Source organism: Tupaia chinensis, unplaced genomic scaffold (assembly GCF_000334495.1).
Source record: "Tupaia chinensis unplaced genomic scaffold, TupChi_1.0 Scaffold000146_1, whole genome shotgun sequence".
Lineage (NCBI taxonomy): Eukaryota > Metazoa > Chordata > Mammalia > Scandentia > Tupaiidae > Tupaia > Tupaia belangeri.
Window position 1 is genome coordinate 4240083 of NW_006159616.1, and position 24929 is coordinate 4265011.

Here is a 24929-nt window from a genome sequence, read left to right on the forward strand (position 1 = left end):
CCTGCTTTTCTTCAGGTCTCACATCTTGACCATCACCTTCTCCAGGGGGCCAGTTCTGGGTTCACAGTCCGCTCTACTGCCTGCGTTTCCTTGTCACAGAGTTTATCCTGCTGCTGTGTCGTCATCTGTTTATTGGTCTGTCTCTGCCACCATGCCATTTTCTCTCAGGAGTACCCGCTCCCACTCATCCGCGGGGCTGTCTCACTGACTTCCTGTAGGCCTCTACTGGAATGACACCTTTCATCCACATATGGTGTACCCCCCTCCCCAATCCCTTCACTTGATATCCCCTCACGCTGCCTAGTTATTCTTCCCACGGCCCACCCCCAACAGAGTGTTGACTTACGTATTCAACAGACGGTTAGAACACATGTCCTGTAGTCAGACCTCCAAGTGTGAGCCCTGGTTCCACCACGTATTAGCTCTGGGACCTTGACCAACTCACTTAAGTCATTCTATCATTATGTATTGGTGTATGATTGCCTGCCTCCCTCAAGAATGGGAGCCCCTAGAAAGCAGAGACCTTGTCATTTTTGTCCCCTCATCTGCCCCAACGCCCATAATGGGGCAACCCATATTATCTATCCTGCATTCCCCCAGCAAGCGTCTGCGAGTGCCTGCAATGTTCCAGGCCCGCACAGAAAGCTGGGGTACTACAGTGCGAAACAGTCAGCGGCCTGCCTCACAGAGCTCCATCGTATTTGTGGGCAGAGTAAAACTGTGAGCAAACATTTTAAGAATAAGTATTAACAGGTTGAGTGTGCCTAATCCCAAATCTGAAATTCTCCAGAATCAGAAACTTTCTGAGTGCCAACATGGCACCACAAGTGAAAATTCCACACCTAACCTCATGTGACAGGTCACAGGCAAAACATTGTAATACGAAAACATCATCTAAAATTACATGCAGCCCATATGCGTAAGATATATAGGAAACATAATTGAACTCTGTGTTTAGACATGAGTCCCATCCCCAAGACATCTCATTATGTACATGCAAATATCCCAAAGTTGAAAAAAAAAAAAAATCCAAAGCCCATCTGGCCCTAAACACTTTGGATACTGAGCCTGTATAAAAAGTAGAACTGGGTGCTGGGATAGAGGGGCACAGGTTCTTTATCCCGGGTGGTCAGAGAAGGCCTCTCAGAGGAGGCAAAATGCAGGCTGGGGCCAGAATGATCTAAAGATCAGGAGAAGAGAGTTCCAGGCAGGTTGAATGGCAGATGCAAAGAACGAAGGGAGTTGGGAAGGGGGCATGATGAGCTTGCATGTTTAAGAGTGGAAAACCAGCTGCTGAAGCTCTGGCATAATGAACAAGACAGGAGGAGGGGGTATGAGATGGAGTCAAAGGCACAAAGAAGCTGCTTAGCAGAGGATCTTACAGGCATCCCATGGGGACTGGGATTTATCCAGGTAGTGTGCGAAGGTTTTGGAGGCTCTTAAGCGAACAGTGACATGACTGGCATAAGACCAAAAGGCCGCTCTAGCTACCTTGCAGAGAACGCATCGTAGGGCATCAAGAATGTACTGTGGTGGTCGGAGGATGGTGCAGTGGTGAAGCACAGCGCTCTGTGAGGCCTCCATGGCAGTCTAGATTTGCACAGAGCAGGTGGCATGGAGATTAAGGCAGCTGGATCCCACATGGTCTACTACGGTTTGAGTTCTTGACCCAGCAGCTTGACAAACACACAGAGTGTGTGTGTGTGTTTGTGTGCATGCCCAAAATTCCTAACGAGATGAGCGAGAAGGAATTGCAGCATGGCCACCCCTCCTGGGGAGTGATTTCGCATTTTCCTTTCTCTCTCTCTGTCTGTCTCCAGCAAGCACACATACCCTATAGCAAACCAAAGAGAGAGACAGATCTTAACATGTTGAATTTGGCCTGAGCCAAACTTTTGTGTGCTAAACATTCCTCCCTTTCCCCTGTGGTTGTCAGAAGCAGGCCAGCTCATGCTTCTCTATCAGAAGGCTGTTTATTCTTGAACTAAGAACCGATATGGGGCTCCCCAGATACCAGCCTAGCAAAATACCATCTTAGGCTCCTCTGTGTAATAGATGCAATTACCACAGCCTCCCAGTGGTGCACAGAGTTGATTAAGCGTGGGGATAGCTACATCTGCTGTCATCACGGCTGGGTGCTGCCTTTAGCACTGTCCTCGGTCTGCAGTTTGTGCTGTACCCCTTTCTGAGGCCACCTGGTCTGGGATGGCCCTCTGAGTTAGGGAAATCCACTGTGAGTCTCACACCTGGGTTCCTGGAGTAATCATTGAAAGCCACTCTTGCTGGGTGATTTGGGGCAAGTTTGAGCTTCAGTTTCTTCATCTAAAATAAGGTAAAGAGGGGAACCAGCAGTTAGAGTAATGGCTATGTCGCTGGACTCCCACGTAGTCGACCGCGGTTCGCGTCCCGGACCTGATGGCTTAAAACTCATGCTGGGTGCGTGTGCGTGCGTGTCCAAGATCCCGCGAGGAGAAGGGATTGTGGCGTGACCATCCCCTCTGGGGGGTGATTTCTTGCTTTCTATCTCTCTGTCTCTCTCTCTCTGTCTGGTGAGCGCACACGCCCTATAGCGAAAACCTCTCAAAAAAAAAAAAAATTAAAATAAGGTAAGAAAATCCCTGTTCTGACATAGAAGATGGAGGCTTGCAGTCAGAAGTCTGGTTTGAATCTCATCACTTCTCGTGCCACTTTCGAAAAATTACTTGGCCTCTCTCAATCTGTTCCTCAGCTGTAGGAGAGAATTGTAATGTTTCACGTGCTCCTTAAACTTACAAGGGAGTTATGAGAATTAAACAGATTCAAAAGTGCTTTGCAGACTGTCATGCACTGTAACAACATTGGTTTGTTGCTTTTAACTTCCTTGAGGTGGTTTTGAAAGCTAATAAAATATCCATTGTGTCAGACCTTAAATTCACTCCTCTACAGAAGTAATACTTTTCTTAAGTTTATTTCTTCCATAAGTGAGAGGGAGAGAGAGAGAGAGAGAAAGGGACAGAGAGACCACACTCCAACAGGGTCTTCATGCCGCGATCCACCGCAGTCTCAGCCAGCCCTAGATCATGACATACATGTGCCTAGAGGACTAGTGCAGGAGCATATAGTTACAGGAACATACTCCATGTGGAACCTTCTCACATGGATCAGTGTCACAGAGCATTGCGTTTTACCACTGCATGACTATCTGGCTCCCCAGATATAACATTGTGAGAACAAAATGAGCTTATGGACCAAGACCAGTCTAGAGTGTGATTGTGAGACTGGGAAGCTCTTGGCGATATGTATTTAAAACAGAGATGGTGACCAAGTTTTGGCTGTGGGCTCAGCCTACCATTTACTGACCCAATTGCTTCTCCTCTGGACTTTTTTCCTCATTTGCACACTCCACGTTTCTGCTTCTATATACCTCGTGGAGTTGGCTAAGACAATGCACACTAAAATTGCAGCTCAGGAAAGATAGAAGGAGCAACAGGGAGACCCTGCAATCCTAGAGATAGAAGGTAGGAGCTGCTGCCCCACATGTGCTGACGCCATTCTGCCCCTCACCCGTCTAGGATTAATAGGCAGGCCCAAGCCAAGCCACTTGACTTAAGCCCATCAGCACCCTGTTGTGGGGGAAAAGAGGCTCTCCAGCCTGCACAGCGCACAAGTGCATTGCATGAAGTAGCCTACCACCTTACCTTCCACCTGACAGCTCAAACTCCATCCACACTGGGAGCAGATAAGTTTGTGTATACAAGAACCAAACACCTGAAGATGGGAGACTCTGAAGGAAATCTCCCCATAGCTCCCTTGGCAGTAAAAGGAGAGAAACTCCTCTCTAAAAGTTTGAACTCTAAATTCCTACTGAGGATTTCACACTCCCACCCACAGTAGAGAAGGGAAATTGGCACAGAGCTTCTGTATATCAAAGAGAAGTGCAGGAGCATATAGTTACAGGAACATACTCCAAAGAAGTAAGATGTGAATATACCACCAAATGACTAAAAGAATCAAAGCAGATCCCCAAGAAATAGGAGAAAATCAGGAAATACCTCCCCTTCGAAGGATTATAACTTATTCACCAACAACGGGTAAAGCACAAGAGATCATAGAAATGTCAGAAAAAGAATGCAGAATATTCATTGTAACAAAGCTCAATGAGATGCAAGATGAAACAGACAACCAATTCCAGGAGATGAGAAAATTCTCCCATAAGTTGAAGGAGGAACTTCATAAAAAGATAGACACACTGAAAAAGAATCAAACAGAACTTGTGGAGATAAAGAATATGATGTCGGAAATCAAAATGTCCCTCAGAAGTATCAACGGTAGATTAGACCACACAGAAGAAAGAATCTCTGACCTTGAAGACAACACCTCTAATTTAAGCCAATCAACCAAAAAGAATGGAAGAATAGCCATTAAAAATGAGGGCAATCGGGACCAGCAGTTAGCATAATGGCTATGTCACTGAACTCCCATGTAGTCAACCACAGTTTGAGTCCCAGATCCGGTAGCTTAAACTCATGCCAGGCACATGTGCGTGTGTGCCCAAGATCCTGAGAGGAGAATGGAGGAGAAAGGATTGCAGTGTGGCCATCCCCCTGGGGGGGTGATTTCTCACTTTCTGTCTCTGTCTTTCTCTGGTGAGCACACGCACCCTGTAGCAAAAAACCTCTTTAAAAAAAAAAAAAATGAGGACAGTCTGTAGCTGGCAGGTGGCATTATGGTTAAGGGTGCTGGACTCCCACATGGCCAACCATGGTTCAAGTCCTGGACCGTTTGGTTTGCTTTCTCACTTTCCCTCTCTCTCTCTCTCTCTCTCTCTCTCTCTCTCTCACACTCTGTTCCTCTTTGGTCAAATTAAAAATAAAATAAAATAAATAAATAAAGTTAAATAAAATAAGTCTATAAAAAAACTAAAAGGAAAAAAAAACTAAAAAAAAAAAAATGAGGACAATGTACAGGAAGTTTTAGACACCATTATACAGCTGAGTATTAGCAGGTATTCCAAAAGGAGACAAAACAGGTAAAGGCATAGAAAACATTTTTCATGGGGCCGGCAGGTGGCATGGTGGATAAGGGTGCTGGGCTCCCACATGGCCGACCACAGTTCAAGTCTTGGACCTGGCAGTTTGTTTTCTCACTTTCCCTCTCTCACTCTCTCTCTATGTCTTTCTGGTCAAATTAAAAAATAAAACGAATGAATAAATAAAATTGAATAAATAATTCTTTAAAAAAAAACATCTTTCATAATAAATTAACTGAAAGCTTTCCAAATTTAGAGAGGCAGGCAGACATCCAAATCCAGGAGATACAAAGGACACCAAATAGATGTAAGAAGATCCTCTCCCAGGCATATCATAGCCGAACTGGTAAAAATCAAAGACAAAGACAATATCCTAAAAATGGTGAGAGAGAAATGCCAAGTTACTTACAGAGGTTACCCCATCAGACTAACATCTAACCTTTCAACCAAAACAGCTCAGTCAAGGGAAGAGTGGAAAGACTTATTTAAAACAGAAAAAAAAAGCGATTTCAGCCAAGAGTACTATACCTGGCAAGAGTATCCTTCAAATGGGAAGGAGAAATAAAATCATTCCCAGTAAACAAATGCTGAAAGAATTCACCAAAATAAAACTGGGTCTTCAGGAAATACTTAAGGGACTACTACACCAGGAAAGCTAAAGAGAGACAAATAGAAGTAAGCGAACACAAAGCAACTAGAAAAAAAATGATTAAGTCCACATGTATTGATTAGATAACGTCAGGACTGAGTGTGAAGTCAACGATTTTACACACAAGGAAGTTTAAATACAAATTCAATTATTTGATAGACAGCTAGCTGTCTTCACGAGTTTCAGTTTATGTATTTATTATAACCATTACTCATTGTATAAAATTAGATAATAGAGCTAAAGTCCAAAATGTTGCACGTAGCCGAGTCTTTCTTTGGAATGAGTTTTTAAAAGGCTAAAATCAAGAACTTTGTAAATCACCATATCACTGACTTTACCACACCTTTGCTTTTAAGCATCTCTTTCCAATTTTGTTTAATTTTTGCTTTTCAAGGACTTACTTCTATTTTTGTTTGTTTTTTGTTTGTTTGTTTGTTTGTTTTGGGTGGAGAGGTTTTTGCTATAGGGCGCATGCACTCACCAGAAAGACAGAGAGAGACAGAGAGACAGAATGCAAGAAATCACCCCCAGGGGGGATGGCCACGCTGCAATCCCTTTTTCATTCTCCTCTCAGGATCTTGGGCATGCACGCACACATGCCTGGCGTGAGTTTAAGCTACCAGGTCTGGGACTCAAACTACAGTCGACTACATGAAAGTCCAGCGACTTAGCCATTACACCAACTGCTGTTCCCACAAGGACTTGTTTCTTTATGCATAGCACAGTCTTGTGCTCTTACAAGAACTCACCGTGTGTGAGTAAAGTGTTATTTTTCTTTCTCTTCCTAATGAGCTATCATTATGTACAATTTTACCTATCTCTAATGACCAGTGATTAATACCCACAGATATTTTCAGATTATAAACTCATTTCCCACAGTCCTCTACCTGGAAATTATAAATTCTTCTTTTACTAGCTATGTTAAGATTATCTTTGTTAATTTATTAGATCATTTGTTGCCTGATTTTTAATCAATGTGTTTTTCTTTAAAACCATATCTCACAGTAAAGGACATGACAGACAATTCAGCACACACTTGTAGAGTAACTATTGGAGTGGGTTTTACATGTTCACAACATAATATAATGTTAAATGCTAAAAGTAGTGAAGATCTTTATATCTTCAATTAGTTTATCATGCATGCTTTTTAAAATTATTTATTTAATATTATTCACTATTATTATTTTAATTTTCTATAGAGCATGTGTACTCACCAGAGAGAGACAGAGAAAGAGATAAGGAAAGTAAGAAAACAAGCTACCAATCTGGGACTTGAGCCATAGTTGGTTATGTGGGAGTCTGGCTCCTCAACCACCACGCCACCTGCTACCCCAATATATACATACTTTTTTTTTTATCATCATAATCTTCTTTATATTCCATTGGATTACATATTACTTTACAGCGTATTACATTGTTTTTTCAAAAGGGAATGCCATGCATGTCAGTCAGTACAGCGACATCTATCCTCTTCTCTTCACTTACCCCATTCCACACTGTCCTATTCTCATTAAGTACCTTCACTGCTTTTATGTCCTCCAATTTTTTGTTCTCTATCACAGAGTGCAGATAGTCGGTATATATTGAGTGGATACCTACAATATCTTTCTTTCATAGCCTGGCTTACTTCACTCAGCAATAGATCCTCCGTATCTGACCATTTTCTATCAAATTCCAGGGTCTTGTTATTTTTTATGGCTGAGTAGTATTCCATAGAGTATATACACCATACTTTTCCAATCCATTCATCGGTTTGTGGACATTTAGGTGGGTTCCATGTCTTGGCAATTATGAATAATGCTGCAATAAACATTGATGTGCAAGCACTTTTCTGACTGAGCGTTCTCCTGTCTTTTGGGTAAATACCCGGAAGTGGGATTGCTGGATCAAATGGTAGTTCTATCTGTAGATCTTTGAGGAACTTCCATATCGTTCTCCACAGTGGTTGAACTAGGTTACATTCCCACCAACAGTGTAGGAGGTTCCCTTTTCACCACATCCCCGCCAACACTTACCACTTTTTATATTCTTAATCTTTGCCATTCTGACAGGGGTTAGGTGGTATCTCATTGTGATTTTTATCTGCATCTCCCTTATGATGAGGGATGTTCATATATACATACTTTTAAAGACCATTCTGTACCCTGGAAAGATGTGAAAATAACATCTAAATAATAAATTACAATCAGTTTTTAAAATTGTGGCCTGTTGCCCCACGCCTAGTAATAGCTCAGTAATGTTAGGATTTACTACAACTTATTACCCCTTTGCTATGTGCCAGGCACCAGGCTAAGCATTTATTCGTCTATTGATTGTTTTCTGAGTTTACTTCTTTAACAAACATGCATATCATGAGCCCTGTGCCAGGCTCTGTTCTAAGTGCTTTACAAACACTAACTTCCCTAGGCCGTGTCCTGTGCTAACCAAGCTCTCCCAGGTAGGGACCGCGTAGTTCCATTTACAGTGAAGAGATCTCAGTCCAGAGAGGCTGAGCTGCCAGGGTCCCCTGTCTATCGGGGGGCGCTACTCAGGTTTCCCCCAGGTGTATCTTGTCCTGAGCCTCCGTCTGTATCTTTGACGTCTGATGTCAGGGCTAGTGTCCTTCCCTATAACCTTCCCGGTGGCCACACTCAGCTCTTCCTGCTTCTGGAATGCCTGGCTTGGTTCTTCTTATCCTTCTCATCCTTCTCTCTTCTCTATCTCTCTTCCTCCTCCTCTCCCTCTTCTCCCCTTGGGAAGGAAGGAAAGAAGGGAGGGAAACAGGAGAAGAAGGAGACTTCCCTTCTTCCCTTCTGTCTTTCTCCTTTTCTTTCATTGAAGTACCCCATACACGAAGTGCACAAATCCTAGGTATATAACTCAGGGAGCAGTTCAATATATTTACTGTGTAACCACCATGTCAAGAGAAAGGGCATTTCTTTTTTTTCTTTTCTTTTCTTTCTTTTTTTTTTGAGCGGTTTTTGCTACAGGGTGCATGTGCTCGCCAGAAAGAGTGAGACAGACAGAAAGCGAGAAATCACCCCCCAGGGGGGATGGCCACGCAGCAATCCCTTCTCCTCCATTCTCCTCTCGGGATCTTGGGCACACACTCACATGCGCCCGGCGTGAGTTTAAGCCACCGGGTCCAGGACTCAAACCGCGGTCGACTATGTGGGAGTCCAGCGACATAGCCATTATGCTAACTGCTGGTCCCGAGAGAGGGCATTTCTATCACCCAGAAGCCTCCCAGGGTAACTTCTAAGCCAAAACTCCCTCCCAGAGGTAGTAACCTTCTCTTTGGACTTTTGTCACCACACACTGGATTTACGTGTTCTTCAATTTCATATAAAGGAATGTTGTGCTCTCTTGTGAATGGCTTTCTGTGTATCACTTCGTGAGGTCTGTTCATCTTGTTCAGTTAGCCTGAGTGCATTCTTTTTCCTTGCTGCATAATGTTCCACAGTTTGACTATGACAGTTTATCTATTCTGCTGCAATGGCCTTTGTGGTTGTTTCCAGTTCGGGATTGTAACGAGTGAAGCTGCTCTGAGCATCCATGTGCGTGTCTGTTTTGTTTTTCAGAAGGGAAACAAGGGCATAGGGGAGACATGAGTTTAGCTTAGTGGAGACCGTCAGACCATCTCCACATTCCCATTGCAGCGAATAAAAGCCCTGATGTTCCTGCCCTCTCCAGCGTCCGATACTGTCAGTCTTTTCAGTTTTAGCTATGCAGATGTGTGAGTGGTAGTATCCCATTGGGGTTTTAATTCCTATTTCTGGTGAGTAATGATATTGAACAGTTTTTCATAAACTTATTGCGATTTGGGATCTTTTAAAATATCTACTTAACTCGTTGCCCATTTTTCTCATCTGCTTGATTTCTTCTTAATGGTTTACAGAAGTTGTTTATGTACTACAGATACAAATCGTTTTTGTTGATATGTATATTGACAGTCTCCCCCCCCATCTGTGGTATGTGTTTTCACTCTCTTAAAAATGATGAATAGGAGCTCTTCATTTTAATGAAGCTTAATCGATCCATATTTTTCTTTTATGGCTGCTAAGTTTCACATCCTGTTTATATAACCTTAGCCTACTCCCAGAAACATTTCTCACTGGGATTTTTTTGCCTGCAGGTCTGGGAATGGCCACATGGGACAGGCCAAGCCGGAGGCAGCCTCAAGCAGCTGAGCCAGCTGCAGAAGGGGAACCAAATCCGCCCACAGGTCGGGAGTTGACTGAGGCCAACCGCTTCGCCTATGCCGCCCTCTGTGGTATCTCCTTGTCCCAGCTATTTCCAGAACCTGAGCAAAGGTGAGTCCTTTGGTCTCATAGAGGGATGGTCGTGCTCCTTTGGGGAGACAGTTATTGTCAGCCCAGAGGCCTGCCAGATACCGCAGGGCAGTACAAAGAAGTCTTCTTTAAGGAACACACAGACTGACAGGGGAGTAAGACATCCTCTCATTCAGTTATTCACTCCTTCATACCTTCACCCAGCATGTTTTGAGCCATGCATGATTTGAAGTATGGGGAGAATATATATGAATAAAATGAATGAGGCCCAGCCATGGGGGCATTGCAATACAGTGCAGTGCTGGAAGCCTTGGGAAGATCAGGAACTGGTTCCCAGGTCAACCTGTACTCCTTAGCTGCACATACGTGTGCCCTTGACCTGGCTGCCTGTGAAAGGCTTGAGGCATGGATTGCAGCATGAGACCCTGTTGAGGGTGCTTCTCGCTCTCTTTCTTTTTCTTTTTCTCTCTCTCATAAAACAAAGAATTGACCTGTTAAAGAGGGGAAAAAAAGTGAATGAGAAAGACACTGTCCTTTCTTTAAGTAGAACACACTCTAAAAGGGGGATAAGAAACTTATTTATTCATGTATTTGTTGAGCACCTCTGTGTGCTGGAAATGGTGCATGGAGAATAAGGCCTGGCTGCTGCTCACGAAGTGATGGCGGCACCCACGTGGCTGATTGTGACAGCCGACAGACACAGATGAGTGTGTGCCCTGATGGCATATGGGAGCAAAACAATGGCTGTTTAACAACCTTGTTAGAGTTCATGCCCGTCATTGCCCGAATCTCCTGTGTGTGGTTAAGGCATATATTTGGAGTCAGAGTAGCAGAGTTGTTAAGAGCATGGCTTTGGCCTTCAAGGCCTTCAAGGATTCCAGTGGGCAGAGTCTGAAGGCAGGAGGAGGCCAGTTAGGAGGCTGGTGGGGATATCTGAGGGGACTAAGACAGTGACTGGAAGTGGAGGGACGGTACCAATGGGGTAGACTTTTCCAGGGTGAATGGAGTGACTTGGGATCAGGTTGAAGGTTGGGGATGAGTAAGGGCAGGGCTAACTATGGCTGCAAAGGTTCAGGAAGGCAGGACAGCATACGATGGAGATGTCATTACTAGGACAGGGAGCCATGCCTGGGTGGGGGAGGAGACGATGAGAAGTTCTTGCATCTGAAATGTTTGCAAGACACCCTCCTCTCCCAGATATATACACATGTTCATGGGCTCCCAGGAGTAAATTTCTCTCATGCTTTGGGTCTTAACTGTTTGGGGTTTGGTTTTGGTTTTTGTCTTTGTCTCTTCGCTGGACTGAACCCTTGAGCAAGTCATTGCCTTAGGGGGCACCTGCAGGAAATCTTGCCTCACCCACTGCCCAGACCAGGCTGTTCGCCAGCTGCCTGCCCACAGACCCACCTCTTTGACCACCACACTGCAAGAGACTTCTTCCTGCACCCACTGCCCCTGCAGTCTGAGCTCCTGGAGGGCAGGAGTCGTCTTGTTCATCTCTGAGTCCTCATTGCCTTGGTGCAGCAAAGACAATCCGTAAAAGTTTGTGAAAAGAAAGGGTAGATATGGGGCCAGCAGATAGTCTGGTGGTTAAGGCACTGGACTCCCACGTGGCTGACTGTGGTTTAAGTCCTGGACCTGGCGGCTTGAAGATCACACCAGGCATGTGTGTGATGGTGTGGCCATCCCTCCTGGAGGGTGATTTCACACTTTCCCTCTCACTATCTCTCTCTGGCATACACACATGCCCTATGCCAAGAATTTTAAAATTAAAAAAAAAAATTAAAAGAGGGCGTAGATAACTGCTGGGTTTATTAGCAAGGAGACAGTCCATAAATGGAGACTGAGATCTGGATTCCAATCCTAACTCTGCCACTTTCCAGTTGCGTGTGACCTTGGGCAGGTCATTTAACTATCTCTTCGTCTGTAGAATGGGGTTAGTAATGTTCATCTCATAGGGTGATTACAATAATTAGATGAGATGATATAGGTAAAGCACATAGCACGGTGCTCAGCACATAAGAGATGTTCAATAACTTGTAGTGGTTGCTTGCTACTTCTGCAACTTACATTCTTAGCCTCAGTTTCTTTGTCTAGAAAATGAGAATAATGTAGAAACTTATTCCTACCATATGTATACACCCTTTTTTTTTTTTTTTTAGAAATTTTTGCTATAGAGTGCATGTGCTTGCCAGAGAGCTAGAAAGTAAGAAATCATCCCCCTGGAGGAATGACCACTCCGCAATAATTTCTGCTCCATTCTCCTCTCCAGATTTTTGGCCACACCCACACACATGCCTGGTCTGAGTTTTAAGCTGCTGGGTCTGGGATTCAAACTGTGGTCAACCACATGGGAGTCCAGCAACATAACCATTTTGCCATCTGCTGATCCCAGGGAGGGCTTTTTTTTTTATTTATTTTTTTTTTTGAGAGGTTCTTGCAATAGGGTACGTGCGCTCGCCAGATAGAAAGCAAGAAATCACCCCCCAGGGGAATGGCCACGCTGTAATCCCTTCTCCTCCATTCTCCTCTCGGGATCTTGGGCCCACACGCACACACACCTGGCGTGCGTTTCAAGCCACCAGGTTTAGGGACGCAAACCACGGTCGACTACAGGGGAGTCCAGCAACCCAGCCATTACACTAACTACTGGTTCCCCCAGAGAGGGCATTTTTAACTGCAAGTAATAGAACATAGTACTGAAAGAGATTTAAACAATAGGAAGTTATTTTTCTTAACAAGAAATGCATGATAGATAGCTCCAAGGTTAAGTGCCTCTAAAGGCCTTCTGGCTGGCCATTGATAGTTCCCCTGGCCCTCCCCCTCCTGATCACAAAATACCTGCAGCCGCTCCGTACGTCATACAAGGCAAGTCCCAAAGCAGGATGGGGGAGGGCAAGGATTCTCCTCAAGTCTCTCATCAGGAAGGAGATCTTTGCCAGAATACCCTAAGAGGGCTTTCATTTGTGTCATTAGCTAGATTGTCACATGCCCAAGCCTTACCGGTAAGGGAACCTGGGAAATAATGAAGACATTCGCCAATTTCAGCCTCTGATAGGGGAGGCAGGTTCTGTTGGCAAAGAAAAAGGGGCTGGGGAACTACTGCTTCCGATAAAAAGCCGACTTTGTCTGCCACACCCTCAGAAAGGGTGACTGCAGGGGCACATGTGGATGGCCCGCAGGGCCTGGCTCAGAGCTATTGCCAAACAAATGTAGGTGTCCTCATTATTGATAAAAACCCATACTCTGCCTGGAGGCTGGAAGATATCTCTGAAGCCCAGGTGGAAGGCACCACTCTCTCTAATGCTGAAGCCACGTGGCTAATCAGAGTTTGGATTCTGGGTCGACCTGAGAACACACGGGCTGGCTGAGAGGCTGGGGGAGGGCTCATAGCATGACGAGACGCTGCCATGGGTGCCTGTCTCGTGTATGTGCGTCTCTCTCATGCTGTTCCTTGGGCACATACACTCACTCACTCTCATGAAAATAATAACTAAAGTAAACTTAAAAAATAAAATACCTTGGATAGTCTGTTCCCAGACAAGCCAGTGCTTCATCTCCTACAAGAGTTGGACTTGCTGCCTGCTCTAGCTCATACCTGTGCCATGTCTAGGAAGACTCCATCTTTCCGGAAGTGTCCCCTGGCCTTCTAAACCTACTTGATAAGCCCCTACCTGATGAGCCAGTACGCAGCCAGAGAAGGGCTCTGTGCACTTTGCTTCATAAACAAATGTTTATGAACCCGGACCCCGTGCTGGGCCCAGAGGGCAGAGGCAGTGAGTCCTGTCCCGGGCCCCCTCCCCACCTCCCATCTAGGTTGCTCAGCTGGGGCGCTGTCCAGGACGGCGTTCGCCTTGCAGTGTTTCCTCCTTGAATGTTTCCAGTTCAATGTGCCAGTTGTTTCCATGGCGTCAATCTCAGCTTTCTGAGGCACAAAACACCTTTTTTAAAAGCCTTGATTTTTTTGGCCCAGCGGCAGCAACCCAAGTGGGAGGCCCTGCTGTGCAGTGGCTGGGGCCACCTGTGAGGCCTGGGCTCAGTTCCTGGCCCGATGTGAACAGACTCCCCGAGGGTAGTGGCACAACCTGTGGTCCTAGCTAGCTGGGCGGTGGGGCAGGAGGACCGTGACGGGGAGACCTCGGCAGAAATGCCTGCTACTGCCCGGCTGCAGTGGCACAGGGAGCAGGGGTGCTGCTGTGCAGTGTGAAGGCCACGTGGGAAGGCCTGCCTGAGGCTCCAGCTGCACCATGGATGTGCTCATGGCCGTGGCCGGCCACAGGCCCGGGAGAGGATCACCGTGTGAAGACTGCTGGGAGTGCCATGCCCCTCTCTCTGGGAAATCAGTCAACCACTATCAACAACAACAAAAAATGTGTGTGTGTGTGTGTGTGTGTGTGTGTGTGTGTGTGATTGCCCCCTTTTTCTTCCTCACACATTCACTCATTCTCTCTCACTTATAAGGGGGAAAATTTTTTAAATAATTATTTAATTTTATTTATTCATTCATTTAAATTTGGCAAGAAATAGAGGGAGAGAGAGAGAGAGAGAGGAAGTGAGAAAGCAAGCCACCAGATTTGAGACTCGAACCATGGTCGACTATGTGGGAGTGTTCAGCACTTTAACCACCACGCCACCTGCTGGTCCCCGGGGGGAAAATTTTTAAGCCCAGATCTGCCGTTGGTTTCAGTAATCTCTAGAAAACCTTGGTCACAGTTTTTGACCATGTAAGGCATAAAGACAAGGCAATATTTCTTTATTACCTGGTCTGTAAACATCGCAGGTGCGGTTCCTTACAATTATCTCTATTTATTAAACGTGGAGAAACTGTTGAGGTAGAGCAGGGCTTGCCCAGGTAGTCTAGACTCGCGGGCCCGGTGGCCTCTGCTGCCAGTTATTCTGCTCTGTTCTCTAACCCTGAAGCAGCCATCGACAGGACTTAGAGCAGCAGGTATGGCTGTGTTCCAGTAAGCACACTAATGGGCTTCAGGCCAGATTTGCTCCTGGGCTGAAGTTTGCTAAGCCTTGGTGAATGGGAGGAGCTTTAGGCTAGGGGCAGGGAGCCTGGATTCCAGCCAGGGGAGGCTTTTCTTCCCTGCTGTGAGGCCCTTGGCAAGACATTTAACCTCTGCAACCCAGAAGTTCCATCTGCAAGGTGGAATAGGATGAAAAGGACGTTGAGCCCCTGCTTAGTGAGTGACCAGAGCTGGTGAAAGCTTAGTAATGTAATCTCTGAGGGAGGCTGGCATCCCCTCCTCAGGGGTAAGCCTGGCCCCTGGCATCCACGAGATGCAGCTCTGAACCTAGAGCTGTCATTTAACCTCTCCGGATCTGAGTATGAGTTTCCTTTTTTTTTTAAAGAGAGATTTTTGCGTGTCTACTCACTGGAGAGACAGAGAGACAGAAAGCAAGAAATCACCTCACAGGGGTGATGGCCACGCCTCAATCCCTTCTCCTCCAGGGATCTTGGGCACGCACACACACATACCTGGCATGAATTTTAAGCCACCCAGTTCGGGACTCGAACCACAGTCAACTACATGGGAGTCCAGCAATGTAACCATTTCACCATCTTCTGGTCTCTGAGTTTCCTTATTTCTAGAATGAAGTAAAATATTTATACCTCCCTCCACCTTGGGGCTGTGGTGAGAAGTCGAGGAGTCCGTGAGGATAAAGCACAGCACAGCAGCTAAGAAACCATTGCTCCATCATGGTTATTGGCCCTTGTGGCTTTGATTTCTTGTATTTCAGCCAGACGACCAGTCCCATTGGTAGCAATTACCAAAGCCCCACAAATGTAAAATGCTACGTGTTATTTGATAAATTGCTGTACCCAGCTCACCCTTTGGCCTCTTTTGCACTAACTTGTGTCTTCTGCCCCCTCGCCAGGTGATACTCTTTAGCCATGCTATGAGGTAAAGCCCTCACCAGTAGCTGACCAGATGCCAGCACTAAGCATGATACCCCCATATTAGCTCATATGTCCATGTGAAGAAACACATACATGGTGCTGTATGTGTGCCCTGCAGGTATTGTTCTAGGCACAGTGCATGTTCGTTACTTCTTGATTTGGTGTGTCCCCCAAAAGTTCATATTCTAGAAACTTAATCCCCAGAGCAATAGTATTAAAAAGTGAGACCAGGGGACCAGCAGGTGGCATGGTGGTTAAGGTGCTGGACACTCCCACATAGCCAACCACAATTCGAGTCCCAGACCTGGTGGCTTGCTTTCTCACTTTCTCTCTCTCTCTTTCTCTGTGTCTCGCTCGCTCTGGTCAAATTAAAATAAAATAAACAAATGAATAAAATTAAATAATTTTTTTTTTAAATGAGACCAGATAGGACCTTTGAGAAGTGATCAGAGCCAGCCATAAAGGTGATCAGGGCCAGCCATAGAGGTGATCAGGGCCAGCCATAGTAGAGCATTAATGGTGTTCAGGGGAACTCTCAATAAATAAATAAATAAATAAATGAGGAAAGTCTGGAACTTCTTAGCAGTTATTTAAGTGGTTGTGACCAAAATGTTGATAAAAATCTGAAGTTCGTTCTGACAAGGTCTCAGATGAAAATGAGGAATAAGATACTGGAAACTGGAGTGAAGGTCATCCTTGTCATAAGGTCACAAAGACCTTGGCTACATTGTGTCCATGTCCTAGGACTTTATGGAATGCAGAACTTAAGAGCAGTGAACTAGGATACCTGGTGGAAGAAATCGCTAACCAGCAAAGCATTTAGGCTGGTGCCTGTCCATTTTTAACTGCTTATGTGGAGGTAAAAAAGCAGAGATGACTTAGAGACAATTTATAATTCAAAGGGAAGCAGAATAGAAAGACTGGGAAGATTCTTAGTGTGGCTATGTGCTAGAGAAGGAAAGAGCATTTTCAGGAGTGGAAACCAAGGCTGAGCAACTGTTTGCTAAGGGGATCCATATGGATAAAAGGGATTATCAACTGTGAGAAAGACCCTGAAGGCATTGCAGAAATCTTTGAGGCCACCTCTCCTGTCACAGACCCATGGCTCTGAGAGGGCAACATGGTTTCAAGAGGAGGACCAGGAGCTCTTTCTACAGACTTGCTGCCCAGAACTACAAGTATCTTCTCCCCAGATCTCACTGTGGTGCCCCTTGATCACTCCTATGTGGCACAAGAGGGATTGGGTGAGGTAAAACCTGCCACTCAGAAAGGTACAAACAGTAGACCTCAGCAGCATCCATGTGATATTGATTCTGCAGGCTCAGAGAATACAAGAGATATGAGGACGTGGCCACCTCCACTTAGATTTCAAAAGATGTCCTGAACAGCCTGGAGGCCCTGGCGAGACTTGTTGCAGGGACAGAGATCCCACAGAGAGACTCTAGTAGGGCAATGTGGAGCAGAAATCTAGGATTGGAGCCAAAGCTTCCACAGATAGCTCCTAATAGGACAATGCCTGATGGAGCCACAGGAGCAAGGCACCCCCAGGACCACAGAACTGTAGAGCTACCAGCACGCAATGCCAGCCTGGGAGAATTGCAGGCACCAAACTCCAACCTGTGAGAACTGTTAGTGACCAGAGCCAGCAAAGCCATAAGGACGGGGCTGCCCAAGGCTTTAGGGATCCACATCCCTCAGTGTGTCTGGGGGGCAATGTGGAGCAGAAATCTAGGATTGGAGCCAAAGCTTCCACAGATAGCTCCTAATAGGACAATGCCTGATGGAGCCACAGGAGCAAGGCACCCCCAGGACCACAGAACTGTAGAGCTACCAGCACGCAATGCCAGCCTGGGAGAATTGCAGGCACCAAACTCCAACCTGTGAGAACTGTTAGTGACCAGAGCCAGCAAAGCCATAAGGACGGGGCTGCCCAAGGCTTTAGGGATCCACATCCCTCAGTGTGTCTGGGAGATGGCACGCACGTGGTTTGGGGTTTGATGTTTTCCCTGTTGGGATTTGGACTTCCTTAGGGACCTGTTACTCCTTTCTTCTTTCCTACTTTTCCCTTTTGGAATGGGGCTGTCTGTTCTGTATTTTGAAAGTAGAGAACTTGTTTTGATGGCATAGGTTCACAGCTGGAGGGAAGTTTGCCTTGGGATGAAACATGCCATGAATCTTATACATATCTGACTTAGGTGGTCCTCTGCACTGTGGACTTCTGAGTTGGTGTTGGAACAAGTTAAGACATCAGGGGATATTAAGATGGGAGAAGGACATGAATTTGGGGGGGTCAGGGGCAAAGTGCTATCATTTAAATATATTGCCTAAAAGTTCAAGTGTTAGCAACTCAATCCACCATGTGGTTGTATTTTAGAGAGGGAGACCAGGTGGGACCTTTAAGAGGAGATAAGATAATAAAGGCCATTCATGGGATACCGGAGTAATAGAGTACTGGGTTATCATGGGAGAGAGTGAGTCCTCAGCAGCGTTAGCTCAGCTGTTAGCTCAGCTCTCTCTGCAGCCCCTTTGGCATACACCGGCTTCCACCTCTGCCCTTCACCATGTGATGCCTTCTTCCATGTTATGATGTGGTAGAAAGGCTCTCATCCGATGTGGCCTCTTGACCTTAGACTTTCTACAAACTAAATAAACCTCTATTCTTTACAAAATACCCCAGTGCTATTCCGTTACAGCAACAGAAAACGGACTGAGACACTCAGGTATTCCTCCCAGCGCCATATGGAATAGGTGTGATCGTTATCGCCAGTGGTACACAGATAAAAAACGCAGACATACAGAGCTGAACTGATTGGTCTGAGGTTACACAGCTCGAGGCAGAGCTGGGATTCGAGCCAGTGTCCTTGTTAGGCGATGCTTCTCAGCGCCAAGACTTTCTCTGTGGACCAGCAGAGTCATGCCATCAGGCTGCCCTTGGCCCTGAGCCCTTTTTGCATATAAATTTACCCCTAAATAATGTTTGGTTCACTCAGTTACCCCCTGCCCCCCGATGCACCCACATACCACCTCAGGGTCATTCCAGTAAATTGCAGGGGAGTGAATTATAATAATTTTTAATAGCAGTAGCTGCCATTATTGAGGGTTTCCCTGCGCCAACCACAGTTGCTATGTCATTAATCTTCCCAACTAGTCTAGGAGGCAGGTCATGTTATCGTCCGCATTTTACCACAGAGGACAATGAAGCTCAGAGAGGTGAAGTAAGGACACTGAGCCAGGCACTGAGGGAGCCAGGATTCTCCCCAGGGCACTGGATTTCAGAGTTGAACCCTTAACCTTATTCTCCACTGTCCCAGTTGCCACCTTGGAAATAAAAGTACTGATGCTAGTTAACATTAGTTGAGCAGCCCCTGCTCTGGGTGCTTTATGTGTGTCATCTCATTTAATCCTCTTCCAGCCTTTCGAGGTGGGTCTCTTAAACCCAGTCTGCAAGGTGAGGACACTGAGGCACAGAGAGGCCTAGGTGCTTTCCCAAGGTCCTGCCCCACTCAGGTTCCCCTTCAGGAGTGCAGGACTTTCTCCTGCCCTCCAGCTGCCGGGAGGACTGCCAGCAAAGCCAGAGCTTTCTGTCCCCTTTGCTCAGATTCTGCCCTTTTCTGGGGTACTTGCATCCAGTGACTAGCTGATGTGGGGATACAAAGGCCCGGGCCTCTCACCCCACTAGAGGCAGCTCTGAAGTCAGCCATCTTCAGAACTCCCCGGGGTCGGGGACACGGGCAGCTGAGGCTTCCTTCGGGACTGCCCCCTCTGCCCAGCCCTGCTTCCTCCCTTCCCTCCCCAGGGCAGCCCTGATCAGCTCCATTTCAGGGCTTCCCTGGATCCATACAGTGGTGGGGCCAGATTTTGAACCCGAGCTCCTCACTGCTCCTGTCAGCAGCTCTGGCCTGAGGTCTCTCCACTCAGGCCTTGGAGACAGTAGCTCTGAGGAATGTGATGAAAATGCTGTGTGGTTTGCAGCCTGGGGGCGCTCCTGGGATCGCCCCACTACAAGGGAGTGCTGCTTATTTTTGAAGGACCTGGGTTTACCTGACCTGGTCCAAGTTCCTGTCGGGGGCCGAAGCCGGTGCTGGAGCCCAGGACAGTATGGATTGAGACAAGCTGGGACTCTGGTTTTGGGAATTAGATCTGGCTTTCCCTGAAGGGTATGCTCACCTCCCAGTGTGCCCTCTGCTCTGCACCCCTGCCTCCCTGCTACCTGGCTGTCACTCTCTCTCAGGGCCTGCATCCGGAGTCACGTGGGCCCTGTGGGCTGCAGGGCTGCAGGTCATGCCCTCCAGCCTCTCTCTCAGCCTCAAGCTTCCTTCCCTAGAGCAGCCCCCATCCCAGCCACCCCTGGAGACCCCCGTAGGACCTGCTCATGTGCCCACAGTGGACAGGGCCCTGGGCAGGGAACATGGGGTGGGGGTCCCGTCCTCCTCACTTCATGCACTTCTGCAGCAGCCGGCTATTTTTCTGGAAAACACATCCCTGGTGATTGCCAAGAGCAGCAGGTCCCCTTCTCTGGGAAGCCTTTTCTAGTGACGCCCTCACCTCTGCTGGTGGATTTTGGGGCCCCTCTTTGGGCTGCATAGGACTTGCTTCCTGCCTCTGTCCTAACATCACACTAGGCTCCGGGATCAAGTGGCTATGCAGCGTCTCCACCTTCCATGAGCACTGTAGTCAGAGACTACCTCCTGTTCACCGTGGAGGCTCAGCCCCCACGGAGCCCGGCCCCGCGCACTGGATCACATGGTCACCTATTGCTCCTTGCCCTCGCCCCTGTGACTTATCAGTCCCTGGTAAAAGTTTTGGTGGGAAAAGAAGCTGACGTCTAAAATTAGTGGGATCTGGGTTATTTTTTAAGTTTACTTATTTGTATCTTCCAAGAAATAGAGAAAGAGAGGCACACCCGAAAGGGCCTTCACGCAGGAACCCACCCCCTCTCAGCTGGCCCAGATCACGGGCATGCATGCCTGGCCTGCTCAGGAAGATCCCCGGATGCACACCTGAAACCTTTCCTATGATCATGCCCCCACCTGGCCCTAAAGCCATCTCTGTACTTTTTTATTTTTATTTTTATTTATTTATTTATTTTGGAGATGTTTTTGCTATAAGGTGCATGTACTCGCCAGAGAGACAGAAAGCGAGAAATCCCCCCCCGGGGGGGGGATGGCCACATCACAATCCCTTCTCCATTCTCCTCTTGGGATCTTGGGCACACATGCACACACGCGCAGCATGAGTTTAAGCCACTGGGTCCGGGACTCGAACCACTGTCAACTGCATGGGAGTCCAGCGATACAGACATTATGCCAACTGCTGGTCCCCCATCTCTGTATTTTAGCAGGCCCCTCCATTCCTCTAAACTTCCCCGTGGCCTTGAGACCAGATTTCAGGAAACTTCGGGATCTAAGCCCTGCCTGTCTCTTAGCTCTTTCTGCACAGAGTTCGTGACGGGCCTGGTGAAGTGGCTGGAGCTCTCCGAAGCTGTCTTGCCAACCATGACTGCTTTTGCCAGTGGCCTGGGAGGCGAAGGCGCAGACATGTTTGCTCAGATTTTATTGAAGGACCCCGTCTTGAAGGAAGACCCATCGGTGATCACTCAGGTACACGCGATGCCTGGTAGGGGCTGCTGAGTCGTTTCCTTCCACAGTCAGTCTGAGAGCTGCTTCTAGTGGGCCGGGCTGGACGAAAGAACACATTTCATCATACCGTCATATTAGATGACCAGCAGAGCTGATGTCAAACGATCATTATTGAATATTTACTGTCAACTCAGTGCTCACAGGTTGCGTATTATATGCTAGTACTTCTACAAAAGTGAAAAGTCCTGGGAACCAGCAGTTAGTGTAATGGCTATGTCGCTGGATCGCTGGATTCCCACGTAGTCGACTGCGGTTCATGTCCCGGACCCGGTGGCTTAAAACTCACGCCGGGCGCGTGTGCGTGCGTGCCCAAGATCCCGAGAGGAGAATGGAGGAGAAGGGATTGCAGCGTGACCATCCCCCCTGGGGGGTGATTTCTCGCTTTCTGTCTCTATGTCTCTCTCTGTCTGTCTGGCGAGCGCACGCGCCCTACAGTGAAAATCTCTCCCCCCAAAAAAAAAAATAATAAGTGAAAAGTCCCTATAGCAAATTTTAAAATAATAATAAGTAAAATTAAATAAATAATTCTTAAAATTAAAAAAAAAGAAAGAAACACCTCATTTAGTTCTCAAAGCAGCTTCCAAGGTCGGTAGTGTGAGCATCCCTATTTTATAATTGAAAAAAACTGAAGAACAGAAATGTTAAAAACCTGGCTCAAGGTCACAGAGTGGGTCAGTGGCCAGGCCAAGATTTGAACGTCAGTGATCGGGTGTCCCCAGAGCCCACGTTCCGCCAAGCTTCTTGTCAGAAGCAGCTTTGCTGTGTGAAAATGCTGTGTGGTTTGCAGCCTGGGGGCGCTCCTGGGATCGCCCCACTACAAGGGAGTGCTGCTTATTTTTGAAGGACCTGGGTTTACCTGACCTGGTCCAAGTTCCTGTCGGGGGCCGAAGCCGGTGCTGGAGCCCAGGACAGTATGGATTGAGACAAGCTGGGACTCTGGTTTTGGGAATTAGATCTGGCTTTCCCTGAAGGGTATGCTCACCTCCCAGTGTGCCCTCTGCTCTGCACCCCTGCCTCCCTGCTACCTGGCTGTCACTCTCTCTCAGGGCCTGCATCCGGAGTCACGTGGGCCCTGTGGGCTGCAGGGCTGCAGGTCATGCCCTCCAGCCTCTCTCTCAGCCTCAAGCTTCCTTCCCTAGAGCAGCCCCCATCCCAGCCACCCCTGGAGACCCCCGTAGGACCTGCTCATGTGCCCACAGTGGACAGGGCCCTGGGCAGGGAACATGGGGTGGGGGTCCCGTCCTCCTCACTTCATGCACTTCTGCAGCAGCCGGCTATTTTTCTGGAAAACACATCCCTGGTGATTGCCAAGAGCAGCAGGTCCCCTTCTCTGGGAAGCCTTTTCTAGTGACGCCCTCACCTCTGCTGGTGGATTTTGGGGCCCCTCTTTGGGCTGCATAGGACTTGCTTCCTGCCTCTGTCCTAACATCACACTAGGCTCCGGGATCAAGTGGCTATGCAGCGTCTCCACCTTCCATGAGCACTGTAGTCAGAGACTACCTCCTGTTCACCGTGGAGGCTCAGCCCCCACGGAGCCCGGCCCCGCGCACTGGATCACATGGTCACCTATTGCTCCTTGCCCTCGCCCCTGTGACTTATCAGTCCCTGGTAAAAGTTTTGGTGGGAAAAGAAGCTGACGTCTAAAATTAGTGGGATCTGGGTTATTTTTTAAGTTTACTTATTTGTATCTTCCAAGAAATAGAGAAAGAGAGGCACACCCGAAAGGGCCTTCACGCAGGAACCCACCCCCTCTCAGCTGGCCCAGATCACGGGCATGCATGCCTGGCCTGCTCAGGAAGATCCCCGGATGCACACCTGAAACCTTTCCTATGATCATGCCCCCACCTGGCCCTAAAGCCATCTCTGTACTTTTTTATTTTTATTTTTATTTATTTATTTATTTTGGAGATGTTTTTGCTATAAGGTGCATGTACTCGCCAGAGAGACAGAAAGCGAGAAATCCCCCCCCGGGGGGGGGATGGCCACATCACAATCCCTTCTCCATTCTCCTCTTGGGATCTTGGGCACACATGCACACACGCGCAGCATGAGTTTAAGCCACTGGGTCCGGGACTCGAACCACTGTCAACTGCATGGGAGTCCAGCGATACAGACATTATGCCAACTGCTGGTCCCCCATCTCTGTATTTTAGCAGGCCCCTCCATTCCTCTAAACTTCCCCGTGGCCTTGAGACCAGATTTCAGGAAACTTCGGGATCTAAGCCCTGCCTGTCTCTTAGCTCTTTCTGCACAGAGTTCGTGACGGGCCTGGTGAAGTGGCTGGAGCTCTCCGAAGCTGTCTTGCCAACCATGACTGCTTTTGCCAGTGGCCTGGGAGGCGAAGGCGCAGACATGTTTGCTCAGATTTTATTGAAGGACCCCGTCTTGAAGGAAGACCCATCGGTGATCACTCAGGTACACGCGATGCCTGGTAGGGGCTGCTGAGTCGTTTCCTTCCACAGTCAGTCTGAGAGCTGCTTCTAGTGGGCCGGGCTGGACGACACATCACATTTCATCATACCGTCATATTAGATGACCAGCAGTGCTGATGTCAAACGATCATTATTGAATATTTACTGTCAACTCTCACAGGTTGCGTATTATATGCTAGTACTTCTACAAAAGTGAAAAGTCCTGGGAACCAGCAGTTAGTGTAATGGCTATGTCGCTGGACTCCCACGTAGTCGACCGCGGTTCGTGTCCCGGACCCGGTGGCGCAAATTTTAAAATAATAATAAGTAAAATTAAATAAATAATTCTTAAAATTAAAAAAAAAGAAAGAAACACCTCATTTAGTTCTCAAAGCAGCTTCCAAGGTCGGTAGTGTGAGCATCCCTATTTTATAATTGAAAAAAACTGAAGAACAGAAATGTTAAAAACCTGGCTCAAGGTCACACAGTGGGTCAGTGGCCAGGCCAAGATTTGAACGTCAGTGATCGGGGGTCCCCAGAGCCCACGTTCCGCCAAGCTTCTTGTCAGAAGCAGCTTTGCTGTGTGCCCTTGAGGAAGTCACCCACCTGTTCTGTGTGCAGTTCAAGCAGGCAGAGAAAAGCTCGAGATGCGGGCTGCTGGTGGGGCACGCACACGGCTGTCACGCAGCCCCCTCACTGCCTGCAGTTCTCAGCAATGGCCGCCTGACCTGCTCACGTGTGCACGGCTTCTCACCGTGGGTGCAGGGCGGAGGGGTTCTGTCTGAGCCTCTCCCTGGGTAGGAGTCACGTATTTGTCACTGAGTGGCTGATTGCCTGTGGCTAATCACTCAATCCCCTTACCTTTTCCCTCAGGACCTGCTGAGCTTCTCACTCAAGGATGGTAAGTTGAATTTCAAGCTCTTTAATGAGTTATGGGTGCCCATCTTCACCGCTAGCTGGCGAGGCCAGGGACAGGCGCTGTCACCTGTGGCGGGTCCCCCACGGCCTTGTGGACACGAGGTGAAAAGGGAGCACTGCATTCC

General features: G+C 47.5%; 1 protein-coding gene across 5 annotated transcripts in view; it reads left to right on the forward strand.

Moving 5' to 3' along the window:
• The window catches only part of TMCO4 (transmembrane and coiled-coil domains 4), a 141611-nt gene that overhangs the window by 13523 nt on the left and 103159 nt on the right, over positions 1-24929 (forward strand). For all 5 annotated transcript variants that reach the window (XR_003548875.1, XM_027770604.1, XM_027770602.1 and 2 more), the window contains exons 3-5: positions 9772-9949; positions 21262-21436; positions 24760-24787. Coding sequence is in view for 4 of the 5 variants with exons in the window: in XM_027770604.1 (XP_027626405.1) it covers positions 9780-9949; positions 21262-21436; positions 24760-24787 (373 nt within the window). In the remaining variant the exon portion in view is untranslated. The remainder of the gene's footprint in view (positions 1-9771; positions 9950-21261; positions 21437-24759; positions 24788-24929) is intronic.